The sequence below is a fragment of the Pithys albifrons genome, chromosome 1, assembly GCF_047495875.1.
Source record: "Pithys albifrons albifrons isolate INPA30051 chromosome 1, PitAlb_v1, whole genome shotgun sequence".
Classification (NCBI taxonomy): Eukaryota; Metazoa; Chordata; class Aves; order Passeriformes; family Thamnophilidae; genus Pithys; species Pithys albifrons.
Window position 1 is genome coordinate 83,696,754 of NC_092458.1, and position 26,168 is coordinate 83,722,921.

The window sequence follows — 26,168 nt, forward strand, 5'->3', positions numbered from 1 at the left end:
GCTTTCCACTTCCTCTCATGGACTCAGTTTGAAATTCTTTCATGAATAACTTTATTTTCATAATTATATTTACAAAATGGCACCTCAGTCCATCAACCATAAAACAAAAAGGGTTCTCCCAAATGATTTCTTGCCAAAGGTTTTTTTTAATAAATAGTTCATACCCCTTGTTGCTCCTCTGGTATTTTTGCAGCCTCACAATTTATTTTAAAAAATAATTTTAAATAAGTTTTTCATCTTCTTTACCCTGTATTTACAAGGTGCACCTGTATTTACTAGGTGCATCAAGACTGGCCTTCAGCCATCAGAGTGTTTCAGATCCAGATCTAGTGAAGCACTTAAGCTCACAGCTCTTTAAGCACACAAGCAGCTCCACTGAAGCCAGGGAGCTTGTTCACATGTGTGAACTCTGAGCAAGAGTGTCATACAGCAGCACCAAGCATTGGAAGTGAGAAGCAGGGATGAGAAAACTTTCTTTGCCTGAAGCACACACTTGGCATTGCAACTGCAGAGATACTGAGTAAAACACAAAGAAGCAAAAACAAGAAGTCCTCATTTTGTGTTGAAATCCCTTTTCTCACTTAACACCTCTTTTTCTGCATCTATACATAGTAGATACATCCTGTGGTATTTGATAAAATCTCTATCTCTGACAAGATGTGAGGTTTGTTTAAATACAAAACTAAGAAAAACCCAAGAACCTTATCCCAAAATCTTTACATCCAGAGGATGAATATTTTTCTTACCAGGGTAACATCTTTTCGCACATCTCTGGAGGGCTGTCTGTTAGCCCAACATGGTGCTATCCAGTGCTACACAGACAGAAAAGCCACTTGGCTGGAGGCAGCTTAGCGTGAAGTCACAGTGATTCATCTGCCCTGTTCTTAATGATTAAGAGTCAAAAAAGATGATGTGCTGAGTGCTATGGTACAGAGACAGCCTGCACAGCATGTATTTCTAGCGCACCAGGCTCAGTCCATGACTGGGCTGTACGTGCTCCCTGGGTTCCATTAGGCATTAGTCAGGTTAGCAGTGATGCCAAGGCAGTATTCTATGTGGTTGTGTCAGAGAAGCTGCTTTCCAAATAGTTTATTTTATCATGTGAATTGATCCAATTTGTGACTGTATTTGGATAATAAACATTTTTTAAAAAGAAAGAAAATTGGTATGTATGGTCAAATAGCACTAAAAAAGCACTGACAAAGGTACATATTTGTTTCAAAAAAGGCATGGGTATGCTTTTAATATCCAGGAGGACAACATGCAAAGAAGCTGAGTTTTTATTTTCTGCCTTTGCCACTTGTTCTTACTCATTCAAAGCCTATTTGGGCTGTAGGTTGTTTTAGGTTCATAAAATGTCACTGATTATATTTCTTGCAGTTATTTTTCTAGGGGTCCTTGCTAGGGAGTTGTTACAAACAGGTGGGGTGATGCTTGCATTAACTTTGTATTCCCTCTCTTAAAACAGCTTTGATCTTGTTACCATTGGCGGAATCTCCATTATCCTGCACTTTGAACGGGCTCCCTTCATCACCCAGGAGCACACGCTGTGGTTGCCCTGGGATCGTTTCTTTGTGATGGAAACCATAGTCATGAGGCACGAAGAGAACGAGATCCCAAGCTGCGACCTCAGTAATTTCGCCCGGCCCAACCCTGTGGTCTCCCCATCTCCGCTGACAGCTTTTGCAACTTCCTGCTCTGAGAAGGGTCCTATTGTTCCTGAAATTCAGGTATGAACTGTCTGAGCTGAACAGACAGTAATGCATACAGTTACAAAGTCACTGAATGCTTTGGATTGTTTTCCAACACCATGCCTTGGGCAGGGACACGTTTCCCTAGACCAGGTTGCTCAAAGCCCCACCCAACCTGGGCATGAGCACTTCCAAAACTGCAATTTCTCTGGGCAACCTGATAAACGAAAACGCCACAAAAGAACTGCTAAGAGAAGGTTTTTGTACCATTTTGCTCTATTCATATGTCTACCGCTACCTGATTAATCGGCTCTAGGCTACAGTACAATGAACTCAGCGATGACCAAGTCCTGGTAAAGAGAACAGAACATGCTTAGTGATAAAGATAGAGCAAACAGGCCTAAAACTTGGGGAGGGTGTTTGGGTATTGGCCCTTGTTCCTTCTCACAACCAGTGCCAGTGACTCACTACCCCCATCTTTTTGCAGCTTTAAGCAACCTAAGTGCAACTATGCCCCTGCTTTCCTAAAGAGAAGCATTTCCTCTTTGTTACACCATTTTTCAGACATTTGCCAGGAGCACTTGCTCACAAGCATTCACTTCACCAAAAGATATCTTTTCATTTATCCCTGAGAGATGGAGGCAAAGCACTTGTGGCTGACAGAACATGATCTGGGACCCTGATGTGACCCACAACAAGCCCTTGGTCAGCCCTTTGGCATTCAATATGCCCAGCACCAGGCTGATGGACTGCTTCTGCTCTACTGCCTTACTTCTCTTCAGGAGCAAATTCTACCCACTGGGCACTATGCACCTCAGTGATGAAGTGTTGGAGTGAACTTCCTTGTGGTTGGAAGTCTAACCCCTCATCTACAAAGCTCCTGAGACGTGGTCAGCCAGCAGATGGCTGGCAAAGGGCCAGCCTGCAGAGCACCTCAGTATTATTGCATGTCATCGTGCTTGGGATAGATGAGCAAAGCCAAAGGATTACCTTTAATTTCTCATGCCTGTTTTCCTGGTTTTTAAGGAAGTGTAAGTCAGATAAAGTAGCATAGTCATCCACTGTGGCTTTAAAGTATTTCACTAAATTGGAAGTTGGGTTTTAAACTGAATAGTCCAAAGAACCAAATAATCTACTTTCCTTAAAAACATTTAGTCTGTTGAAATATGTGGTTGTAGCAGCATTCAAGTTTTACTTTCTTGGACATGTTATTCCCTGCATTTTAGATGCCAGCATTTGTCCTGGGTATTCCTTTTAGTTGCAATTAATGATCTGCCAAGGTTGAAACAGTAACAAGTGTAAGGACAAATTGTATGCTTCCTGGGTGACTCCACTGGGGTTGCGGTACCATTAATGAGAATGGAAGTAACTTTATATCTTCTAATTTTAATAAACATGTTCTGGGCCCAGCAACAAATAAAGCAGTGATCCCTTTACCTTTCCCTCTGGACCAAATCTTATGATCCTTTCTCACACTAATTTCCAACTACAGTCACTGTATTTGTCCAGTATAATTACTAATTGAGTCCCAGATCTTGTAAAGGCCATCATAATGCAAATTCTTGGTTCAATTTTCATATCTCTTTTTTTCTAAACCAACAAACACCATGAAAGGTAATGCTCAGTGCTGCCTGGGAGAGAAACAAATATTTGATACAGTGCAACTATGATCATAACCTCACTCTTTATTTGGTAGGATACTCTCGTTAGATTGTGTTATTTATATCTATTGTACCAAAAAGTTCTAAAACTCCACTAAAAGCATATGTCTCTTTCAAGTGTGAGAGCAGCTAGGGATGTAGTTCATAAGCAGTGGTTTGATACAGTTTCTTGACTATACATCATTGAATCATAGAATAATTTGAGTTGGAAGGGACCTTTAAAGGATCGTCTAGTCCAATCCCCCTGCCATGACCACAAACACCTTCCACTAGACCAGGTTGCTCAGAGCTTTGTCCAACCTGATTTTGAATATTTCCAGAGATGGGGCATCCACTACCTCTCTGGGCAACCTGTGCCAGTGTTTTATCACCCTCATCACAGATGTTTAGTGGCATTTGAAATATCTTGCTGATATCCTGCTTGGCTTCCAACTGCCAATCCAGAATGATGCCCCTATCAGTGTCCTGCATTATATCTGCCAAATCCTTGTGAATGTCAAATCACTTGGACATCCCAAATCACACTAGACACCTGTACTTATGGAATCTAATACCCAAGAAGGATTAATTTTGAAATTATGACACCTAAATAAGGAGTTCACACACAGTCATAAGGAGATGTGCTAGATGTCCACACTCCCATTAAAGCTGACAGAAATCTAATCAGTGCCATCAGTGGAGCCTACAGATCAGTTGAAGCTTCTGACTCTCACTCATGGTATCAGGTAGACTGCACTGACTATAACTGATGTTTACATGCCTCCCTCACATGAGCATATTTATTAATTGACATCTGGATTTAGATGCCTTAAACTGTATTTAAATCCCACTCATAAGTTTGCATTGCCACACCGACCTTCTAAAGATTCTGTCTCTGCTGTTTTCTGTGGGGAGACCTAAAAGAGTAGATCAGAAGAGACACCTAACTTCAGTTCCTAAATTGAGATAAGATGAATCCCATACATACATGATGAACAGTACTTTTCCCATGTGCCAAATGACTGAGCTAAAACCTGTAAACCAGTATTCTACCTCAAATATTGATAGCTTAAGGTTAACAAACTTTGTGGTGCAGGAGTTTACAACAGAATGATTTGTGACAGAGTCCTGACTGTACTTCAGTTCATAAATGGGCTACTTTTCATTTCTATACTGGATGTACACACAATAAAAAATAACTTAGCTGTCAGTTCCTGCAGCTGCATTTTATAATACACAGTTCTCAGTAGGGAAATGTTAAATATAAAAGGTGTGAGCACATAGCTGGGAGGGGGTGACAAGCAGATAGCAGGGCTGGGAAAGAGATTTTGACAAGTGGATAGATAAAAACCTCATGAACTCCTAAAAATAAATGCAATGCTCTCTACCTGGATGCATTCAAAATACCAAATAATGCATTTTTAATGTTTGATTCGGGTGCCTATAGACAGATTTGGGGTAATTTAGGATGCCCTGAAGTGTCCCTGCAGGCCTCCAGCTGTAGCTTCAAAAAGGTGGAGATCTCAAGAAGGTCCATGTCAGAGCTGTCATGCCCTTGCAGAGGTTTTGGATACCACAGAACACCTCAAAAGCACAAGATGTCTATATTATGACCCCTGAATCAGACGCTAAATGCTTTTCTTTCTCAAAATTCCCTCAGAGCATCTTATGTGAAAAAGAAGACATTGACTGTTCCTTGCCTGCTTCCGGGCAGAGTGAAAAATAGCTGTAAGAGACATGTGTAACCCAGCACACAGGAAAAAGATTTCCTACATTGTCTCATGCAAAGAGTACAAAATTCTACTAACACAGGAATAGATTGACACCCAGAGGAGAGGGAACGCTGCAATGAAAATTGCTATGTTGTGTAAATGCCTAGTAAGCCTAAGGAAGCGGCTCTTCTGCCTGCCCAGCCTGCTGCCCTGACCCCTTTAAAAGAGCAGATTATATTGGTTTATACTGCGATAAAGTCTTAAGAGTCTTTCACAAGGCCTGCAGATACAGTGTATGAATGTATCTGAGCCAAACAGCAATTATCAAATCAAAATAAGGGAACAATTCAGCTCTCTACTTTTAGTGCATTCGGGGTATTTTAAACCTTGCTTTTCCCCACTTCTCCCTCTGATGACCTACTGGATTATGCTCCTGCCTGCCAATGCCCTGCTTTGTTGGTAGTTTATCACTACTTAAAACTGCAAATGTGTTTTGGATCAACTGAATTACTATTTGAACCCTCTCTTCAGGCAGACACCTTTAAACACAGCCCTTGTGCTGCTCAGCGCCTCGGTAGCATTGGGCTGACCCTTTCTTTGGAAAGGTAGACAGCAGAGATAGATCATGACAGAGAGAAATAATTATTTCTGACAGGGATCTGAACCAGACTTTCCAAATAGTACCTCTGTGACAATTATTTCTGCCTGTTTTTTTCCTAGTGGGGTTACATATGAAGACAGATTTGATACAAGGGACTACCTTTACAGTGCTTTGGCTCAGCTCATCTCTAGCTGAGTCTGGTCCCAGTCCAGCTTGTTGCTGACCTCATAAAATATATTTTAAAAATCCTGTGTTTTCCCAGTTCTGTCATATTTCAGCCTTTTAAGCACTGATATATGTAAATTAAAATGGCTGTATTAGAGAAAGTAAATATTTATGAGCACAGTGGAATGGGGCTTTAACTGCTGGATGTGTCCATTTGTCAAATGCTGCAACACTCAGAGCCTGTTAGTTATCACTTGAAAAAGTGCTGGACCCTGGATAATAGCTCAGAAGAGGTGTTTTGGAGGGGCAGATTACAAGATTTGTTTTCGTTGGTAATACTAACCAGAAAACATGTAAGAGATGAGCAACTCACCATACCAGGGAAGTTTGCTGTGTCCATATGGGAGGAGTGGGGTATAGGAGCAACATAACTTGGAAGACACCAGAATCGTAGAATCCTAGAATCTCCTGATTTGGAAAGGAACCACAAGGATCATCACGTCCAGCTCCTGGCCCTGCACAGTACAACCCCAAGAATCACACCATGATGGATGTGATCCCTTCCTAATGGATGGATCTCTTGACCCACCTGCTTTCAAGTCTTTATGCCGTTATATTCAGAAAGCTGCTTATTGCCAGGGAAGTATTTTCCCATCTCATTTAGGGTCCAGACCACTGAAGAACTTCAGAAGTGGCACAGGAGAGAACAGTGCCAGCTATGACATTCAAACGCTTCCCATTAGCAGACCAAGTTTCTAGCTCAGTGCTGAGCTTCTACCTTCGTCTTTTAATCTTCACCAAAGGTTGCGGACTTGTGCTGAAAATGTGCACACCGAGTGCTTATTTAAGAGTGAAATTTTCTTGAAAGCAACAAGTTTTTTCTCTAAGATTTTTCTCCTAAGATCAGTATTTTGTATGGGAGAATCAGCATTGTTTCAGGGATGTACTTTGTATTGATTTTGAGAAAATTTCTGATAATTTCCGCAGATGGGAAAAAAAATAAAAGGAAGAAAAAAGAAATTTTAAGACCTAGTGGTACTTTAGCAGGTAAATTAGCTGAAAATCCCATCTTTACTGATAATTCTCTGTTCTCAAAGCAGAACAGGGACAGAAAAGCTTTCCCTGATGTTTCTCTGGTCTTTTTTTAAATTTTGTACTGGAATGGAGACCTTTGAGTTAACTGTCCCCCATCAGTCAGGAATACCTACACTCATGGCTGGAGGACAAAATGAAACAACTCACTTAGAATACAGAGGAATTTGGAAAAGGAAAAGAAGGACTGCAAGAGAAGGGAAAGGAGTTGTAGGTGGTAGGTCATGCGAACAGCTTCATCACATGCGTAAGAGAGAGAGGAATTTGAAGCAAGTACCAGTCTAAGTAGGAACAAATTTGAGGTCAGAAAATAAGGACTAGGACACAGGGGAAAAAAAGGCTGGAGGTAAATAGTAGCTCTGGCAGAGAGGGGTCAAAGGTGAGGTAGGAGAGGAGCAGTTTCAAAGAAGGAGAAATGGGTAAGTCAGAGGAAGGAGGGTGGAAGCAGGATTCACTATTCTCATGGAAAGAATTGCAGGTTATGATCAGGGCAAGGAAACATTCTTAAGGATACAGGCCATGTAGGCCTTGATATTTTACTGGGAAAAAGCAGTCAGGAGGCAAAAATTAGCAGCCATGAAAGCCTGCCATGATAAAGGACAGAAATTAGAAGCTAAACTGATGGATTGAAATAATCTCAGATGCCAAGCTCCGTTCACAATGAGTCCTGGAACTCCTTTTAAGAGTGAGTCCTACTGTAAACACTGACTTAATGTGCTCTTCTCCCATGTAAGAGAGATGCAGAAAGAGGGAGGCATTCCTTGGCTTCCACAAATAAGCCTCTAAGTCACGTATATGATTTCATACTTGATGCCTACTAGGTGCCTTTTTAGGCATGTCTGCCAGAGCTTTTGTACAGGTGTGTTTGATAAATTACAGCTTCACTGCCTTTTCCTGTCTGCTCGCTGCTGATTTAACACCTCATGGATTGCTTTTCCACAGGCTCTACAAGAGGAGATTAATGTTTCCGGTAGTAAAATAAAAGTGAGTTACCTGAGCAGTCGCACAGCTGGCTACAAATCAGTCCTGCGGATCAGCATGACCCACCCCACCATCCCCTTCAACCTCATGAAAGTCCACCTCATGGTGGCTGTCGAGGGACGACTCTTCAGAAAGTGGTTTGCAGCAGCTCCAGACCTGTCCTATTATTTCATCTGGGATAAGACAGATGTCTACAGCCAGAAGGTGTATGGGCTCTCAGAAGCCTTCGGTAAGTTACCCCAGGGCTTATATCTCTTTTTAGAAGCAGCTAAGTGGCACTGCACAGACCTAGTCCTAGATCAGTATGGTCTGACTGCATACACATGAAATGGTCCCTGCTGATTCACCACTGCTTCCTTGAGTAGGATTTGGCCCAGTTGTTCAAACAGCACACATTCCCCAACAGAGGAATCAGAGAATCACTGAATGGTTTGGGTTGAAAATGACCTTAAGATCATCTAGTTTTGACCCCCCTACCATGGGCAGGGATGCCACCCATTAGATCAGGTTGCCCACGGCCCCATTCTTGAGCACTTCAAAGGACAGAATATGAATACTTATCTGTTCTCTGGCTCATGGCCCAGCACATACGTCCTGAGCTGCTATCATCAAATTCATACAGAGGGAATGAACTGGGACTCAGGGTATTTGGCTGCCTCTTACCTATAACCAAAAACTGTCAGTACTGCTTTGAAAGGAATCCCTAGAACTGTTTGCAACTCCTCCTTGTGCCTGACCTTCAGGTTTGCTCTAACCTTATTTGCCCCTTTGTTACCCACTCAAGAACTGGGTGTTTAGTGAGCAGAGTCAATGGAGTTCTGCAGTGATTACTTCCCATCTCATCAACACCCAGCAGACATTCAGTTACAGGTCTTCAACAGAGTTTAGACTAGACCTTCCAAGCTGCCAGGAAATGGTATCGGCAAAATGGGAGAGATCCCAGATTAGCAAATACAGATCTTGTTGACAGAAGGATGGTTCACTGATGCCTCATAGCTCAACTAAAGATAAGTCTCTTTAGAGGAGCTGTAGAATGCCTGGATTTCCACAAGGAAGAATGGGTGTCTTCCTCCTCTTACTCAGGCTCAGCTGCCTTGAGCAGAGTGGATGATACAACCTGCTGAACCTTACCCAGCTTTGAGTCCACTCTGAGAAATGTGGCCCAGTAGCATATCCTGAAAGGCTATGCTTACATGCTCTTTAAGATACTAGGTCAGCAGTGGGCCCTTAAGTGCTTCATGAAGCAGCTTTGCAGCCCCAGAGCACTCAAGCAAGTCTGAGGACATCAGCAGTCATGCTTTCAATGCTTCATGTCTCTAGAACAGTGGAAAATATCGAGCCTTCATATCCTAACTTTTATCTTCCTCTGATACAGTCTGATTCTGCAAAATCTAGTAAATCAGAACTTTATTTCCATCTAGTAAAAAAAAGTCTATGTAATTGCTTTTCATTTGTGTAGAACTTGCAGTTCTGCTCTGCTTCAGCTGTAAAGATTAGAAGAAAAAAAGCAGACCAATGATAATTGTCCTGCTTCTTCTGAGAAGATCATAAAGGAATCATTATTCTGTCCAAAACATTATTTTCCTTCTGCTGACATAATTTTACTCTTAAGCAACTGCAGTGTGTTCAGTGAAGTTTCTCCTCGAAGGCTCTTATTAGACATCACAACAAGTAAACTTTTGACAGTAAGAGTGACCACAAGTCAACCTGGTCTGAGACTACTGCCTCTGAGGGACTTGCTGCCCTATGTATCAATTGTTCAAGTCCCTACTTTTCAAGGAAGACCATGATTTTTGGCAAATTCCTGACATGCAGTCTTTGATCAAAGAAAGTAGACAGAAAGAAAATTCTCCCATTTGGGAGTCCAGCAGTGGTTTACACATCAAATTATAGAATATCCCGAGTTGGAAGGGACCCCCAGAGATCATAAAGTCCCAATCTTAATATCCATTGTTTTAAAATACGTCTTTTAAACAGTGTCTTTGAAATTTCTAGCACATTTGCCCAACATCTACAACTGCATTGACCTTTTTAAATGTGGAATGGACTTTCAAGAGAAAATATATTAGGACTGTGCATTATGATGATGACGTTTTCAATTAACATAGGAGTTGCCTGTAGAAATACTCTTACCCCTGCTCAGTTAAGACTGTGTGTGCTGGCACTGCATTTCTGGGTTACTAATCTTGTGGGGGTGTCTTTTGTTTCTCTCTTGTCCATAGTTTCAGTAGGTTATGAGTATGAATCCTGTCCAGACTTGATCCTGTGGGAGAAGAGGACTGCTGTGCTTCAGGGTTATGAAATAGATGCTTCCAAACTTGGAGGATGGTCCCTGGACAAACACCATGCCCTGAACATACAAAGTGGTAGGTTGTCTGTGACACGTAACAGGAATAGTGCAGCATTGCAAGACCCAGTTGTTTCCTATCACTAAGAATCCAAGAAAAGGAAGGGAAAGAAACATGAGCAACATGTGCTCTCTTGTGTATTTTACTGACAAATTATTTCTAGTGACATACATTTAGAAGCAATTTGGTATGCAAAATGTAAAAGAAGCTGGCCATTATGAAGTAGTTGAATGTTGGCCTGTCTACCTTTGTAATGTCATAAAAGGGTATTAACCAGTAAAACACTCCTAAGATAATGAAGGGGAGCCTATTCAGATTGGACCTGTCAATGAGCATAAATCCACTCAGACACATCCTCCAGTATGCAAGTGTACTTGCAAAACAAGAGGCTTCCTGGTTCCTAAGGGAGAGTGGAAGGTTCCAGAGTCCCTGAAGAGTGCTGAGGACTGCAGCAGGGAGGCTTAAAAGCTGATCGCAACATGTTCAAAGGTGGAAGCGCTGTGTCCCTCTGGATAATAGCAGTGGTGTGGGAGCACACATCTAATTCAGCCCACATCACTGTCGAGAGCACTGCACTTAGAGTGGACATAAGCAGAGCTCTTCTAAAACTTAGCAGATGAAACGTTTCTCTAGAGAATGTCCCATGGTCTTCCTGTTCCTTATCTCTCCATGAGCTATGTAATTTCTTTTTTTTGGCTGGTAGACAGCAAATTACAGGGCAAGGAGGACAGAAAGGGCAGGTAAGGGTTCATAAGATGCTGAAGTGTATTTCATTCAAAGGTAGAGACAGTCTTGTTCTCCCTACATATTTTTCTTTTACAGGAAATGTAGCGGGTCTAAAAAATATACTTAATTCAGGTAAGGGACTCCTCACTTGAAACTACCACAAAACAATACTATGAAAGATGATAAACCTCCTTGCTACTTGCCAAATTCCCCATCTGGCATCCAGCATTGACAGTTCATGCTCCCTTTGGTCTTGGTTTCCCTGTATCTCTTTAATTTCCTTGTAACTGTTTTCTTTCTTTAGGCATCTTGCATAAAGGAAACGGGGAAAACCAGTTCATTTCCCAGCAGCCGCCTGTAATCGGAAGCATTATGGGCAACGGTCGCAGACGTAGCATTTCTTGTCCAAGCTGCAATGGTCTGGCAGATGGGAACAAACTCCTGGCTCCTGTTGCCCTAACATGTGGGTCTGATGGAAGCCTTTATGTTGGAGATTTCAACTACATCCGAAGGATCTTTCCCTCTGGCAATGTCACCAACATACTGGAATTGAGGTACACTGTGCTGAATGTGGCTGTTAGAATTGTGCTCTTAAGTTCTGCAAAAATCCTATGTACCCAAAAGAAAAATGAGCGAAACACTTAAAAAAAAAGCAAACAACACAGCAAAACAGAGAAAAAGCTGTCCAGATTTGCCTCTTCTGCAACTCTGCTGACTTTGATTTACACCAGAGAAACATAGGCCTAGCAAGTTCTTCCAGAACTGAGTCACATGCCAAAAATATTGACACATTTCTGTGCTGCTAAATCAAGCTGTGCTGATGTCTGCCTTTTCCTGTAGTCAGAAACCAGTGGGAATTCTGAAAGTTAACAAGCAGCCTCTGAGATAACCTAAACTTGGAAAGGCACAGCACTGATGATCATATGTAGAGGTTAATCAAGACTTATAACCATTTTAATTAAGAAACGATGATGACTCTAGGCAGTCACACTGGGGTTTTCTAGTTGGTTTTGGGGGCTTCAAATGTATCAGCCCCCTTCAGTTCCCAACTGAACAGAAGTGTCAGGCTGAATATATAAATGGAGCACCTGAAAGTAAGTGAAGGGTTTCCTTTTAACCCCAAATAACAAAGCAAAAAAATATATGTTAAAAGAAATAGGGAGGAAGAGGAACAAGTATCCATTAAAAACACAAAAGCAGAGGGTAAAGTATGGATTTGTCATATATTCTGAGAAAATGAAATAGATTGTGACTGAACCACATTTCCGATTGACTTCACTGGGTATGTTTTTCCTATCTAAAATTTCCACAACAAATACAATGCTCCATTTCAAAGTAACAGCCTGATTCTGGGCTCTGTGTGGCCAGACAAGCCTCACTACGGGAAGGTCAAGGAGAGTTAAAGGAGTGTTTCTGAATGATTCTTCTCTGTTTGTCAGACCTGAACTCAGGTCCTGAGAAGTCAGTATAAGGTTAGCATGGTAGGAAGGTTCAGCATTCCCATTTACCTCTCAAGATCTGGCCTGAAAGTCAGAACCTTCCAGAAAGTAAGACCGTTCCTCCTCTACTCAGATTTAATATCCCATCTGCTGAGGACAAACATAAGATGTCATTTCTGCAAGGACTGGAGCAAAATTTGTACAAGATCCTATTAATCCCTCATTTACAAGCATGCCATAGTCATTAGACCTTACCCAAGGTCTAACTTGGCACACAGAACCATCATTGTTGATCATGGTGTATGGAGGAAAAAAGCTCAGACAGCCACCACAAGACTGGCACATACTGAACAGCTACCTTGGTACACACACCTCAGAAGGCTGGGGTACCTTTGGAGTAAACAAGCAAGAACCTCATTCTTGGCTATTCTGTTTCATGATACATGAGAGCATAATATCTCTCATGTTTGTAAGGTGGGAAGCTGGGATAAACCTTCAGACCTGGTCCTCATTAAAGAATGTAATATTATTCCAGTGCCAGAAAGTTATTTTAATGACCAAAGGTGAGATTTCCAGAAGAACATAGGTAAGCCCAAATCCCATTGCAACAGAGTGGGATTAATATCTCATTCCCAAAAGTACAATTTTGAAAACCCAATCCCTGTTTCATTGTCAGTGGAAATACCAGACCCATCAGAGGTTTTGCAGAGTATTTCCTCGTTGGAAAAGAGAAAATTGGGAGCCTTGACAGAGTGGCCTTGCTGGCTGTTGTGTAGAGCCACAGAGGTAAATTTACTCCAGAGTTAAATCTGCTGGAACGATTGCTGCTTCATCTGCGCAAACACTTAGGTTACTGGATCTAATAAACATTTCTTCACTCTGGTGTGCTATAAAGTAAGTGGGTTCAGATGTCGGCTGGCTAAAAGCTGTGCAGGAAAGCCATTGCTTTTGGACTAAATGGAGTTTGCTTGTGTCTTCTCAAATCAGCATCTCCTTTGAGATTAACACCCTCATTATTTGGCTCTAAGGTTTGTTTGGGGGTTGGTTTTTTAGTGTAGTGTTCTGGAAAGCAAATGCATTGTGGGTTGTAGATAGCTGCAGCTGGGTATGTAACTTAGACGTATGGAAAACATCCAGCTCAGCATAGTAAGTCCTCTGGGCAGGAGTTTGTGAGGATGCAGCAATGAACTGCCACCCATAACTGTGCAACTCTTAAGTTACCTTTGTAAATCACAAGGTGTTTCTTTGACTGAGAGGGAAAAAAAACTATAAAGATATCTGCATCTACATCTGTTTAGCTCAGTGCTGCACTGAATGATAAAGTCTGCCTGGTCCTATCTCTTGTGTAAGTGAATAACTAAGCAGGTGAGATCACACTTCCTTTGTGATACGCAGCGGTACATAAGTGAGCTCACTGCCAAGTAATATCCAGTATAAAATACATCAGTGTCATTCCAGCTAAGTCTTTATTTATTATTGCATTGTATGATACAGTTACTGTCAAGTTTTCAATCTGCTAATAATGCATCGAACCAAGCTGCTAACACCTCATTCTTTCTTCTATTCCCTGCTTTCCTGTCTTCTGTCAGAAATAAAGATTTCAGACATAGGTAAGCCAACCAGTAGAGAATTCTTATGCTGCTCCCTGTCTTGTTGCATGTTGTTACACAGTGAGCCACAAGTGCCATTTCCAGATGATTCAATAGCAAATGAAGCTGGTGTGATTAAAACTGGCATAGGCAATCAGTCATAAGAACTGGGAGCCATTCATCACAATGCTGAGCTGTGCAGGCTTCTGCATGAGCTGTTATAGCTGGAGACAGAGGAAGTACAGGCAGGAGAAGCGGGGTAACAGGAGGAGGGGGGATGGAAAAATGGATGGGAATTAACCAAGAAAGTAGAATGGGAACAAAATCAGTATACAGATCACTGGAATAGCTAGGATGGAAAAATAATTCTCAAACAGTGGAAAGTCTTTCTTTTGAGTTTTTTGGGGGGTTAGCAGGCATAATCAAGATCCATATGTCCCCTAGCATCACCCACCTAGGCAAGTAAGTTTTTGTAACTTTTTTTCAATCTGAGCATTTTGTAAAGAGCTTTGGCACATGAAACTCTGTCAGGCTCAGATAGGAGGTAGTGCAACTCAGAACCTTAGCCAGGAAATGCAATCAAAAAGAGTAATGACAAGAAAACAAGATGAAAGAGAGACTCCTAAATTGGAGCTTTGTCACTAAGAATATTTGTCACTTGGGTTCACTGGAGTTTCAGTGGGTTTGATCCAATCAGTTGCATTCCGGAAGATGTCAACTTCTTGTCACTGCCTGTGTTTGCAAGGACTTCTCTGACTCTGACAAGTTTTCCATCCTTCTCCCTGGTTGCTTTTCTAAATTAGAAGCTTAGACTGTGGAGTTGGGATTGTGTGTGTGTGTGTGTGTGTGTGTGCGTGTGTGTGTGTGTGTGTGTGTGTGTGTGTGTGTTTAGTTTTCTTTTTCATTTGAGATTGGGGATTTTTCTTGCTACATGATTTTCATTTACTGTTTATTTGACTTCATAGGGGCTGTGCAAAACTAGAAATGTTCCTTTTAATCTGCATGCCTGGAAATTAAATGGAGTAGAAACTGTGTTTTTGTCTTACTGCCAGAACAATAGCAAAGGGCTGAACTCCACAGCATAATGGACTAGCTCAAAGCATCTATTAGCAGGGCAGGGAGTCTGGTACCCAAGACCTCTTCACTGACTGTCTTCATGAGGCTGAGTTCCAGCCCCCCAGCTCCTCTTTCACATCATTTGAAGGCAATAGAAAAACTCATTTCTCTTTGAAACAGCCAGGTTGTATCCTTAATGCCCAAGAAATACACAGCCACTAAAGTGCATCTGCATTGATAGTGAAGGGCAGCATCTGAATACCTGGTATGAGAAGAGGTTTTATATATGAAAGCAGTAACTGAGGAAAGATATATGTACTGGCCACACAAATGCTGCAGATGCCACCAGAGCCTTACAAAGTTGGCAGGGCTTCAACCCTTAGGCAGTTCCTGAAAACTAAGAAATTAAGTGAAATAAACCCAAGAAATGTCTGCTCCAATTCAGCCCAAAGGGCATCAGGGAGGGAGACAGGTGGGTGTAGTCTCCACTAAAGCTCCTATGCTTTGAACTCTGGAAGGTCCTAAGCTTGACAACAGGAAAGGTCAACAGTGCAAAGGGTGAGATCCACAGGACTGAATCTTAGTGGTTTGGAAAAGCTTAAATCCATATGCAGTGCAGTGAAAAGCATTCCTCCCCAGTGAGCTTGATGTCCAGAGCTTGATCTCCAGAAGTTCTGGAGCTACCCACTAAGAGGCTCAGCTTTACAGCTCAGTGTAGGTAGCTATGCTCTGACTCTGCAACAGCCTAAATGGAGGATGTTAGTTAAGTCAAAAAGCATCACCAAATCATGATGCCTTCTCTGCAGAAACATGGAGGGCAGTGAGGCATTTCTGTCTTGCAAATACACAAAAAATGGCCACACTTAAATTTATTCTTCCTTTCTTGTTTCCTTTCATACCTTAGAGACACAAATCTATAATTAGTGACAAATAGAGGTATCTCAGAAAACTGCCCTAGGATCAGATCAAAAAGTCCTTTGCAGTCTCTGGCTTGGCTTATGGCACTCTTATAAAGTTTTATTATCCAGCATGTAACACTGGAAGAGCTTTGGGCATCACACACAAACTGCAAACACTAAAGGCCAAGTGTAAATTCAGCTCACTGCACTGTGTGGTCTCCTTATTAATCTATTGAATGTCACCCAAGGAAAAAAGAACAGTACCTCACACGAGCTACAATAAAATCCTCTGGTTTAGAGCTGCAGGGTGCTTAGCATGGAGCCATGGAAACATAGCCCCTCCAAACAAAAGCCACTTGGCGGCAGGAATTTAGTAGTTCTTTAGTCACCAACAAACGCATGTGGCCAGCAAGGCTTAGGGGGGAAGTGGGTAGCTGGCACAGAAAATGTTAGAGGGGGTTTCATGTCCTTAAGCAGGGACATCAGATTCAAAGAAGTCCCTGAGGTTTAATCAGATCAGTGGTTATGGGTAAATAATGTTGATGTTGTGACTGCTCTTGTCTGTTGACCACAGTGGGAGCCAGAGCTGTACAGTCACTAATAGCAGAAGCTGTCCTGCAAGGAGGTGGTAGATGGCCTTGCATTTGAGAAACTGAGATACAGTTCATCTTGTAAAATAAATATCGCAAATAGTTAGACAAGTCATTGTCCAAAAGATATTTTTCTCCACTGCCTGCAAAGGGAATTAAGGAAGCCAGCTCTGATATGAGTATCTACCTTGTAACCATCTAAAGCTTGGTGATATGAATCCCCTGGCATTTTACAGAAGCCAATAAAAAGGTGCAGTCAGCTGTGCTAATGTATTGTAGGGAACCTGCTGAAACCAGGAACCCTTTCCCTTTTCTTACTGCCTTCCCACTCTGGAGCAGGAGGTTCCTTCCTCAGACTCCTCCCAAACATGGGCTCTGGGCCCCAAGGGGTAATATTAGCCTTTGCTCAATGCCTGTGCATCTATCATAGTACAACTGAAACAATCCACAGGTGTCACATCTCTGCATGTTCACCCAACTTTTTATCCCTTTCCTTCCCCGTGTGTCTGTGTAAGGAATCACATAAAACACAAGCGCTTTAAAATGGAGTTTGACTCTCTTAATGTACTTGCAGAGACCCTCAAATGGTGCTGGCACTATCCTGTCCGAACAGTGAGAATTAAAAAAGGAAGAGGGCAAGGCAGACATCTGGGGGAACCTATACAACCCCAAAGAACAGGGATCACTGTGGCCTTAGAAGGTTTCCTTGTGCTTCACCAGCACATCACTGTATCACTGCAGTAGAGCAGTATCATCTCCATTTCACTTTGACCTGCAGAACTTCTGCCTATGAAACTGTCCTCATTCCTAGTGACTACACCATCATGCCCACAATATTCACCAAAGGGTCTGTTCTTGACTAGGAACCAGCCCACCCCATTCCTGAAACTTCATGTTGTTGCTTCAGGGGCTTAAAATAATAGACTTTCTTTTAGAAAAACTAATAGCTAATGGAACACTGTGAATGGGAAATCAGCTTTTCCCCCACAGTCCTTTTCTAGTGGTAGTGTCAACATGGGGCATAAATATTCAAAGACTACAAAAGCTGTAACTGATTATGTTTCCTGAATAGTAAAAAGTCCTATCTTTTGGGTTGGGCCATTGTCTAGCTAAGCAATGACAGAGGATGAAAGGAGAAAAAAGTCTTCCCTGCTTTGCCCCAGGCAGATTTCTTTCAGCTGTTGTTCAGTACAGTCCAATTTACCATTTGGATTTGCCTATTGATTGTGGCTTTAAATAAAAAGCAAAGCCCCAGTGTTCCTGGCTCCAGTGCTTGTGCATTATCACAGATGAAGGGAAGCAGTTTAGGAGTTTTTACATGACTAACATATGTTTATTTATCATCTCTCATCCTGAAAGATCTCAAAGTGATAAAGCTTCAGTGCATAATACTGTGCAATTCATGCAAGGGCAGACCATGACACCTTCCCCATATAGTGCTGAATACTGTTGGCAAAGGCCAGTGGGGTAAATTCCAGCTTGACCATTTTTAACAGTTTTTTTCAGTGTCTATTCTACACAGGAGCTGGGAATAGAAAAGAGTTTAAAGATCTTTCTTTTTTACAGAAGGTTGTAATCAATAATAAAATCCTCCAGAGTGAGGCTGTAAAATTCAAAAATAAATCACAATTATACTGGTGGGAGAGGGGAGCAGGAACTTCCAGTTCTGACCACATTTTTTTGCATTTTTGAGAAAGTCAAAATTTGTCTTTGCCCATCTGCAGACAGCCTAGTGTAAGACTCAAGGAAAGTTATATGTACTTGCCAGGCAAAGATGCTAAAAGATTGCAAAGTGCCATTGAAACTGTCCTAATCTTGTCCACCTCTCATGCAAAATAGTGACTATGAACAGCTCAAAAGCTGACTGCATTCAGCTGGGTTTTGTTAGGACAGTCAGCAGAAAATGTAAGACCCTGATCAAAATGGATGATGGATTCCCACCAGGAACTTCTTCCACCAGGGTTGAAGCCACTTGGTTAGTGTGAGTGACATGCAGGTAAATGAAATAATACCCTCCCAGCCTGCTGTCATTGGGAAGAAATACAGATGGTGACTGAACTGTCAGGCTAGAGCTGTCTTGAAGGTCAGAGCATTTTATTTAGCAAGAATCAGTGTCATTTGTGGAGATGAAATCTGTTCAGACTTCAATAGGATAAATCACACGGGATATTCAAGAATAAATCAGAAAGGCACTTTCCCCCTCCCCCAAAGTGTTAAGTAATTTGAATGAAGAACCAAATTCCTGCTTTTTTAAGCAGAGCACATTTCAGTCATTTCTACATGTCTGAAGATGGGTCAATTTTCCTAACATAAAGGTTGAAAGATAGAGGAATTTTCTTGCTATGAGGAATAGAGTTAACTGTGATTGACACTCAAGTTTCTAACCAGCTTCTCCTGGAACAATTCCACTAAGTGCAAGATAGTGAACTATGGCCTAGATTTTTGTTATGAATTCTTGAGGCTTGATGAGCTTGGACAGCTTGAAGGTGTTCTAGAGAAAAGTAGACACTGTTTCATACTTGCCCTAATTACCACTTTGCCTTTCATACAAGGAAAGAGACCTATGTTCAGGCAGCAGGTGTTACAAGTCTACTCTGTTGGTTTCAGGCATAGAAGACATGCAATTCAATACACACTAGCAGTGAACGCTTAATAAAAGAATTAAATAACTTTTGTATATGTATTAAACTACAGGTAAAATCCTTGCAAGACCATTATTTGTGTCTAAACTCATCTGGTTTTTTTCTGGCCAGTCCCACTGGATGCTTTCCATAAAGTCGATTCTACTTTATTAATTTCTTCAGTCTTGAGCTCATTTAGTGTTGCAGTTGTGGAGCTAAAAACGTTGTCATTCTGTCTGCTCACCTAGTTTTCTCAGCCACCCTTTCTTGTGTCCAAGGAAGCAGTGAGTGAATGGGTTTTAACAGGGAACCAGCATTCAGGTTTCTCAGCCTGATGCCAGTTCATGCTTTACCTGGGGCAAAATGTGATACTCAGGAAATTATTTTGTTTCTCTCATCATTGGGGCCCAACTGAATTCAGTGATAGGATTCTATTAATCTCCCCGAGGGCAGGACAGGACTTGAGAGTCTATGATGGAGTCAGCAAGAGCACCAAATGAGTCTTGATGCAGTGATCTTGCAGGGTATATCTTCAAGTGCTACATACAGGAAGTCTGCTTTTTGGCTTTGTATTGGAGTCTTTGTTGGAAGGGCAGATATTTTTTTCAATTACTATTTGTTTTATTTCCCTTGTGTCCTGTGTTTTCCCTCACTTTATAGCACTGCACTAGCACCAGTTTCAGGACTGTGTCTATAACAAGTAAATTAAGCAAATACAGTCATTGGGACTCCACCTGTAGTAGTTCCTGGCATGATTTTGGCTCAGGCCACACAGCCCTTTCCTTTGGTTGCTTCCCTCCCTGCCAGAGAGCACCCCCAGCACAGTGACTGTTACTGCATACAGCTCAGGATGCTGTGCTGTAACACACCATGTACTAACATTGTCCAATGCAGCACTCCTTCACTCTCCCAGTGTTTCTGCCCTGTGCATTTGTATTCTCTAAAGTGCTTGCATTGCCTGTTGTCTTAGGGAAGCAAATCATCCAAAAAATTAATTATGTCATACCCTTGTTTTTCAGCCACAGCCCAGCTCATAAGTATTACTTGACCACAGATCCGATCACCGGCTCCATCTACCTCTCTGACACCAACAGCCGACGTATCTATAAAATCAAGTCAACCACATCTGTGAAAGACATTGTGAAGAATTCAGAGGTCTTGGCTGGAACTGGGGATCAGTGCCTCCCATTTGATGATACCCGCTGCGGAGATGGAGGCAAAGGCACTGATGCCACTCTTACAAATCCCAGGGGTGAGACTGTTTCTTCTCCACAGACTCTTTTAAAGGGGTCTTTTTGGAAGGCAGGTTGTTTAGTCACACTGGAGACTGGTCTCCTCTCCAGTTCAGAAAATGCTGTTGGATTTTGCAAGCCTTCCCCACAAAAATGTGCTAAGAGCTTGCTTCTGGAAATAAGTGCGTATGGCTCACCCTCAGCAAGTCCTGTCCTGGTTCTTCATATTGACGTGGCTGGGAGGAGTGCCAAACCAGAAGGGTGTAATGGTGGGCACATACCCAGAGGGCAATAGAATGAATCCGCCCATCTAATTTACAGCAATTTAGGCACTATGCCTTACCAACAGTGCTTGGTCTATCCCAGCCTGGACTGGATTCACCAAGATTCATTCACTGAGGCTTTCTTAGCACTATGAATAGAGCTCTATAAGCATTGCTATTTATATACAAAAATGGCAGCAAAACCAACATACAGCTCAAAGATATGCAAATTGAGGTATAGACATTGACACTGTGTATCATGGCATCCAGCTTAAATCCTATAGAGGGTGGGTGCTAATTTTTATATGGGAATGGTCTCATTCAGCGTAATTTCACCTGGTTCCAACATACTGAAATGTGATAAAAGCATAGTCTAATCAGAATAAAAGCATCACACAGCCTTCATGACTGTGAAATAAATTGTTCAAAATAAGTTTAGCCAAACATACGCACTCCTGTGTGTAGCCAAGACTTTAGTTTGGCACTCTGAAGATAACAAGCTCTGCAGATGGAGCATGTCACTCCTTCCAGCTGTCCACAGCTCCTCAGAAAAAAAATACTTAGGAGGTACAGAGATGACATGGAAAGTACTGTTGGTACACATACCTTCAACAGTGTTTGTGAAGAGGGGAATGTTTTTTGAAATGTGGCATTTTTGCCTGTTATATGCTCTCTTTTGCCCACCTGTTTAGAGTGCAAGGAGTTATTTATAGGTTCTTGGCGTTGGCATCAGTGTGCTGCAGGTTTTCTTTTTCATCGCATCAGGGAGTGGTAGCTCCCTCCTTCCTCACCACGATGATGTCCATGCCTATCCCAACCTCTTTGTAAAGCAACCTGCCAGCAAAACCTGGAGATCCTTTTACCAGTGTCCCTACCCATGGCAGGGCATTTGGACTATATGACTTTTTAAAGGACTCTTCCAACACAAACCATTCTGTGGTTCTATGATACATTATTTCACAAAGAGCAGACAAGATGAAGTCAGCTGAATTGTTGTTTCACTTCTTTACTAGACTCTTCTATGGAGACAGGCAAAGAAAGTTGGGATTGTTCATCGTAGAGAAGAAAAGGCTTTGGGGAGATCTTAGAGACCTTTCCAGTGCCTAAAGGGGCTCCAAGAGAGCTGGAGAAGGACTTTTGGTGAGAGCATGGAGTAATGAGGCAAAGGGGAATGGTTTTAAACTAGAAGAGGAAAGAAATTAGATATTAGAATGAAATTCTTTGCTATGAGGCTGGTGAGGCACTGGAACAGGTTGCCCAGAGATGTTGTGGCTGCCCCATCCCTGAAAGCAGTTCCTGGACAGGTTGGCTGGGGCTTTGTGCAGCCTGGTCTAGTGGAAGGTGACTCTCTCCATGTCAGGGGTCTGGAACGAGGTGATTTTTAATGTTCCCTCCAACCCAAACCATTCAATGATTCTGTGATTTTCAGAAAGTTATTTTTCATGACATAGAGATGACATTGTTGTTACTGAATACAAGAAACCCAAACTGATTTAGTGACCTTTTGTGTCAGGTCAAGTTATGATTTTTTTTTTGTTATACATTGGCTGTCTCTTTCCTGGCATGATGCAGAAAAATATACGTTGGAAGACCTACATTTGCCTAAAAGCATCAAACGCCAAGCTTCTACCGTTGTAATATTCAAAGAGCCCAGCATGGTTTCCAAGCATTCCACAGAATCCAATAAGTTGGACGTTATATTGGGTATATTGGGCTAAAGTATTGCCAGAAGCACAGGTACAGAAAGGGAACAGCCACCTGTGGTCAAGTTTCAGTCTACAAATGGTCTCACTGAAATGAGAAGGCTGAGTGAAAAAAAAAATTAAGTGACTTGGGCAGAGAGATTCAGGCAGTCCAGCATATTAGTCATGAGATCAAGAAATCCAGAAATCAGTAATCCAATTTTCTGCACCATTTTAAAGATCAACCAGCGCAAAAAAAAACCTCACAACTTTTGTTGGATGTCTGTTCTCTCTTGTACAAGATAAGAGGAATAATACTCATTTCCCTCCATCGATGGATGTTGCAAGGCTTAGATGACTTATGTTTCTGCTTTGCTATAGCAGAGTTCAAAGCTTTCAGCACTGAAATCCTTCTTGTTGGCAATTGAAGCTCTCAGGAGTCTGTTCGTGAACCTCAATCATAAAGCAGCAAAATTCTCAGGCAGTTCATGCATTCATTCCTCACAGCTCCAAAATTTCACAAAACACAAGTAAATTGAGAGTGAAAAAGGAAATGACATGAAGCAAAATGGCAGCAAGAAAATAATAATGCAGAAAGTCCACACTGCCATTGCAAAGTTCCCAAACAGTGTTCCCTGATCTGGTTCTAACCTGAGTTTACAAAGTCTTCTGAGGCAATGGCTGTGGCAGGTGTGACTCCCTCCCCATTCACGCCAAGAAATGATGAACAGTGAAAACTCATGCAGACAATGTAATGTCACCACTGTTTATACTTTCATCGTGGTTCATCCTAGCAGAAAAAAATAGAAAATTCTCCTCTTTCATATGATTGTATTTCATATTAGTTCAAAATAAAAATGATTTATTATCTTAAGTAACAAGTAGCTCTTAGGTGACCCTCTGCTTCCCTATATTGGCGAGCAAGTGAATGGTCAGAGGAAATTAGAAAACAATTCTGTAGCTATGGAGATATCAGCTGGCAAGGTAAGGACTTGGAAAGTTCAGTTTTTCTGTGATCACTGCTCTTCACAGAACTCTACTTTTAAAGAAAAAAGTTTTTTTTTTCTCCAAACATAATTGTTTCATGCAAAGTAGGATTTCTGTACTTTAAGAACATCTTTTCACTTTTTCAAAAATTATAAGGAATCAAAGTTTTGCCTTTCATGATGTTTTAATTAGCTGATATTTGCAGCTTGCTGGAAAATACTGAGGGAATATCTCCTTCCAGATGAAAAACTGCAATTCATGAAGACTGGAGAATCAGTCATGAGCTGTCATCATAGACCTTTGCATATACTTTTAGCCTTGGACCAGTCAAACATCTGGTTTAAGTAGATTTTTTGTCTCACTTCTCAGAGGAAAGAAACTAGTACCCTGATGGTCATGCATGTATTCAAGGTGAGATGAACCACATTCTAGGAGTACCAATCTCCTCCTGGATCTGACAGCCTGAAGAATGAGGTCCCCACTAGAGCAGATATTGTTCAGAATGGTCCTCCATTTTCTGAGCAGCAGCCTTTTCTCTATAGCTTCTGTCACTTCTTCAGTTCTCACCTCAACTCCCATGACTTCAGAGTGGGTAATTTCATAGAATCATATAATGGTTTGTATTAAAAGGGACCTGCAAAGATCACTTAGGTCCAAACCCCTGCCATGGGCTGGGACACTTTCTACTAGACCAGGTTCCTCAAAGCCCCATGCATCACGGTCTTTAACACTTCTCTAGTTCCAGTGCCTCACCACCCTCATAGGGAAGAATTTCTTCCTAAACTGTAATCTAAATCCACCCTGGTTTAGTTCAAAACTATTATTCCTTGTCCTGTCAATACATTTCTCTGAAGTGCCTTCTTGATAGAGGTTCTTATCTCACTCCACTGAAAGAGGTAGAACTCCCCTTAGATGATCAGCTTAGAAAATACATTAGAAGAAATAAAACCCTCCAGGAATTTCACACTTTACCTGTCTTTGGCTTCTCTGATAAAGGTAGGCTACACAAAGAGAGGACAGGTAGTTTCACGGGTGAAATAAGGGTGGCAGTGGTTTGGTCAGGGTATTTATCATAGCTGTTAGAAACCAGTCTCATATTTCCAATTCATTTGCCACAGAACACAGCAAAGCTTTCACATGGTAATGAATTTCAATATATCCTTGCAAATTAAAGTGTTACCACTTCCTAATTATCATCTGCTAATAATGATCCTCTTCTACAAGCAATCTAAAGAAAAATTAAAACTCTGGCTTGTCAGAGCATTTCTTTTCATCTAAGTACTCACCAGTGGTTCTTCTTGGGAAAATGTTGTGGCAGAGAAATTACTACGGAGCCTGCAATTAAGAGAGATTGCAATGACAAGTCTGACAAAATAGGAAGAAGGCTTCAGAAGAGATGTGGGGAGGGAGAGGGCATCTCATTCATTTAGCACAGTAACATCGATGCAAAATGAAGTAATTAATTTGGGGACAGATTGCTTCCTTCACTATGTCCTGCTGAATGTGTAAACAAAATCTCAGTTGTTCGCTAAGTGTTCAAGAGTTTGACAGAATTAAATGAAGAAACTCAACCCTCCACAATCTGTTAACATTTTTATTATCAGATAATAATAGAAGGACCATTTCAGAGAAGACCAGAGGCAGATGGAACAAACTATCTTGTCTCTTACTGTGGCCAGAAAAGGCACATAGGAAACTGTGTGAGTGGTCTCCCATAAATGGTCAGTGATAGAGTGGTCTTTCTCTTCTAACACTCCAGATGCTAGTCACTGACATTCAGGGGACTTTCCGAAGAGGTTGCACTTGGACCTGTGCTTAGATGCCACCATCAACTGGGTTAGAAACCTCCCTGAACACCTAGTTTTGTTCTTCCAGGCACCCTGTGCTAATAATTTCCACAATTTCTTTAGCAAGCTCATAAAAAGGGGGTTTCCTTCTTAGGCCAGATCACTGTTTACTGTTCTTTCTGTGCCTTTCCTAATTCTTTACTGTCTTGTAGTTCTCTTCATGACCACTGCAAAGCGCAAAAACCTAGCAGAAAACTTTTTGCAGGAATTCCAAAATCTTTTTCCAGTGAGCTCTTTTTCAGACTGTCATTGCATATAGGTAGTTAGGCTTTCCCCTTCCCCTGTGAATTCCTCTCTACTTACTGATTTTCATCTGCCATTTTATCACTCAGTCATTTGACATCCATTCATACAAGAAAGCTCCAAATTTGGATTTCTTTAACCATCTTTTTTTTTAGTTAAAAGGTTTTTTCCCTTTTTTTTTTCCTAATTAGAGCTACATACACAATGCAATCCCTTCTAGCAGTTTGCCTTCTAGAACAAACTCACCATGTCCCAGTAGCTATTTGGACTGTAATGTTGGGCTGTTACCTCTTCACGCTACAAGGTCCTGACATTTCCAGCAAATGTCATCTTGTCACAGCTCTCTATCAGCACAACTCACTGGTGTGATGCACATGGTGCTACAAGCCCTTATTTCTTAAGAGATCTCTGCTTATCCAGGGGGAGCTGGCATGGTTTCATAACGTATGTGTTTCATATCTCAGAACCTAAAGTTTGGATCTGCAGAACTACCTGGTTAGTGGCCGCAGATGTTTCCTCTCAGAAACTGTGAGGTTGAGCTTTGAGCTATATGCTGAAAATCTTTAATTCCCTTATGTTCCTGTGGAAACATGAGAGAAGCCTTCTGCCAAAGCAAGCCAAGGCATTTGGCTTAACACGTATAACATGTGAATTACCCATTTCTGTGCCCATTTGCAGAAGCCAGCTCTCAGCACTGGAATTGTGCCATTGTCAGAAAGGAAACACAGAAAGGTCCAATCTAACCTCTACACTCTGCTGTGAAG

General features: G+C 41.7%; 1 protein-coding gene across 4 annotated transcripts in view; it reads left to right on the forward strand.

Annotated features, from left to right (window-relative positions):
• TENM4 (teneurin transmembrane protein 4) overlaps window positions 1-26,168 on the forward strand; it is a 614,726-nt gene that overhangs the window by 532,459 nt on the left and 56,099 nt on the right. For 3 of the 4 annotated variants that reach the window (XM_071556826.1, XM_071556796.1, XM_071556807.1), the window contains 6 exons: window positions 1,469-1,730; window positions 7,844-8,111; window positions 10,105-10,248; window positions 11,261-11,510; window positions 13,985-14,005; window positions 20,170-20,402. In XM_071556826.1, coding sequence (XP_071412927.1) covers window positions 1,469-1,730; window positions 7,844-8,111; window positions 10,105-10,248; window positions 11,261-11,510; window positions 13,985-14,005; window positions 20,170-20,402 — 1,178 coding nt within the window. The remainder of the gene's footprint in view (window positions 1-1,468; window positions 1,731-7,843; window positions 8,112-10,104; window positions 10,249-11,260; window positions 11,511-13,984; window positions 14,006-20,169; window positions 20,403-26,168) is intronic. The other variant, XM_071556817.1, reaches the window with a different exon arrangement.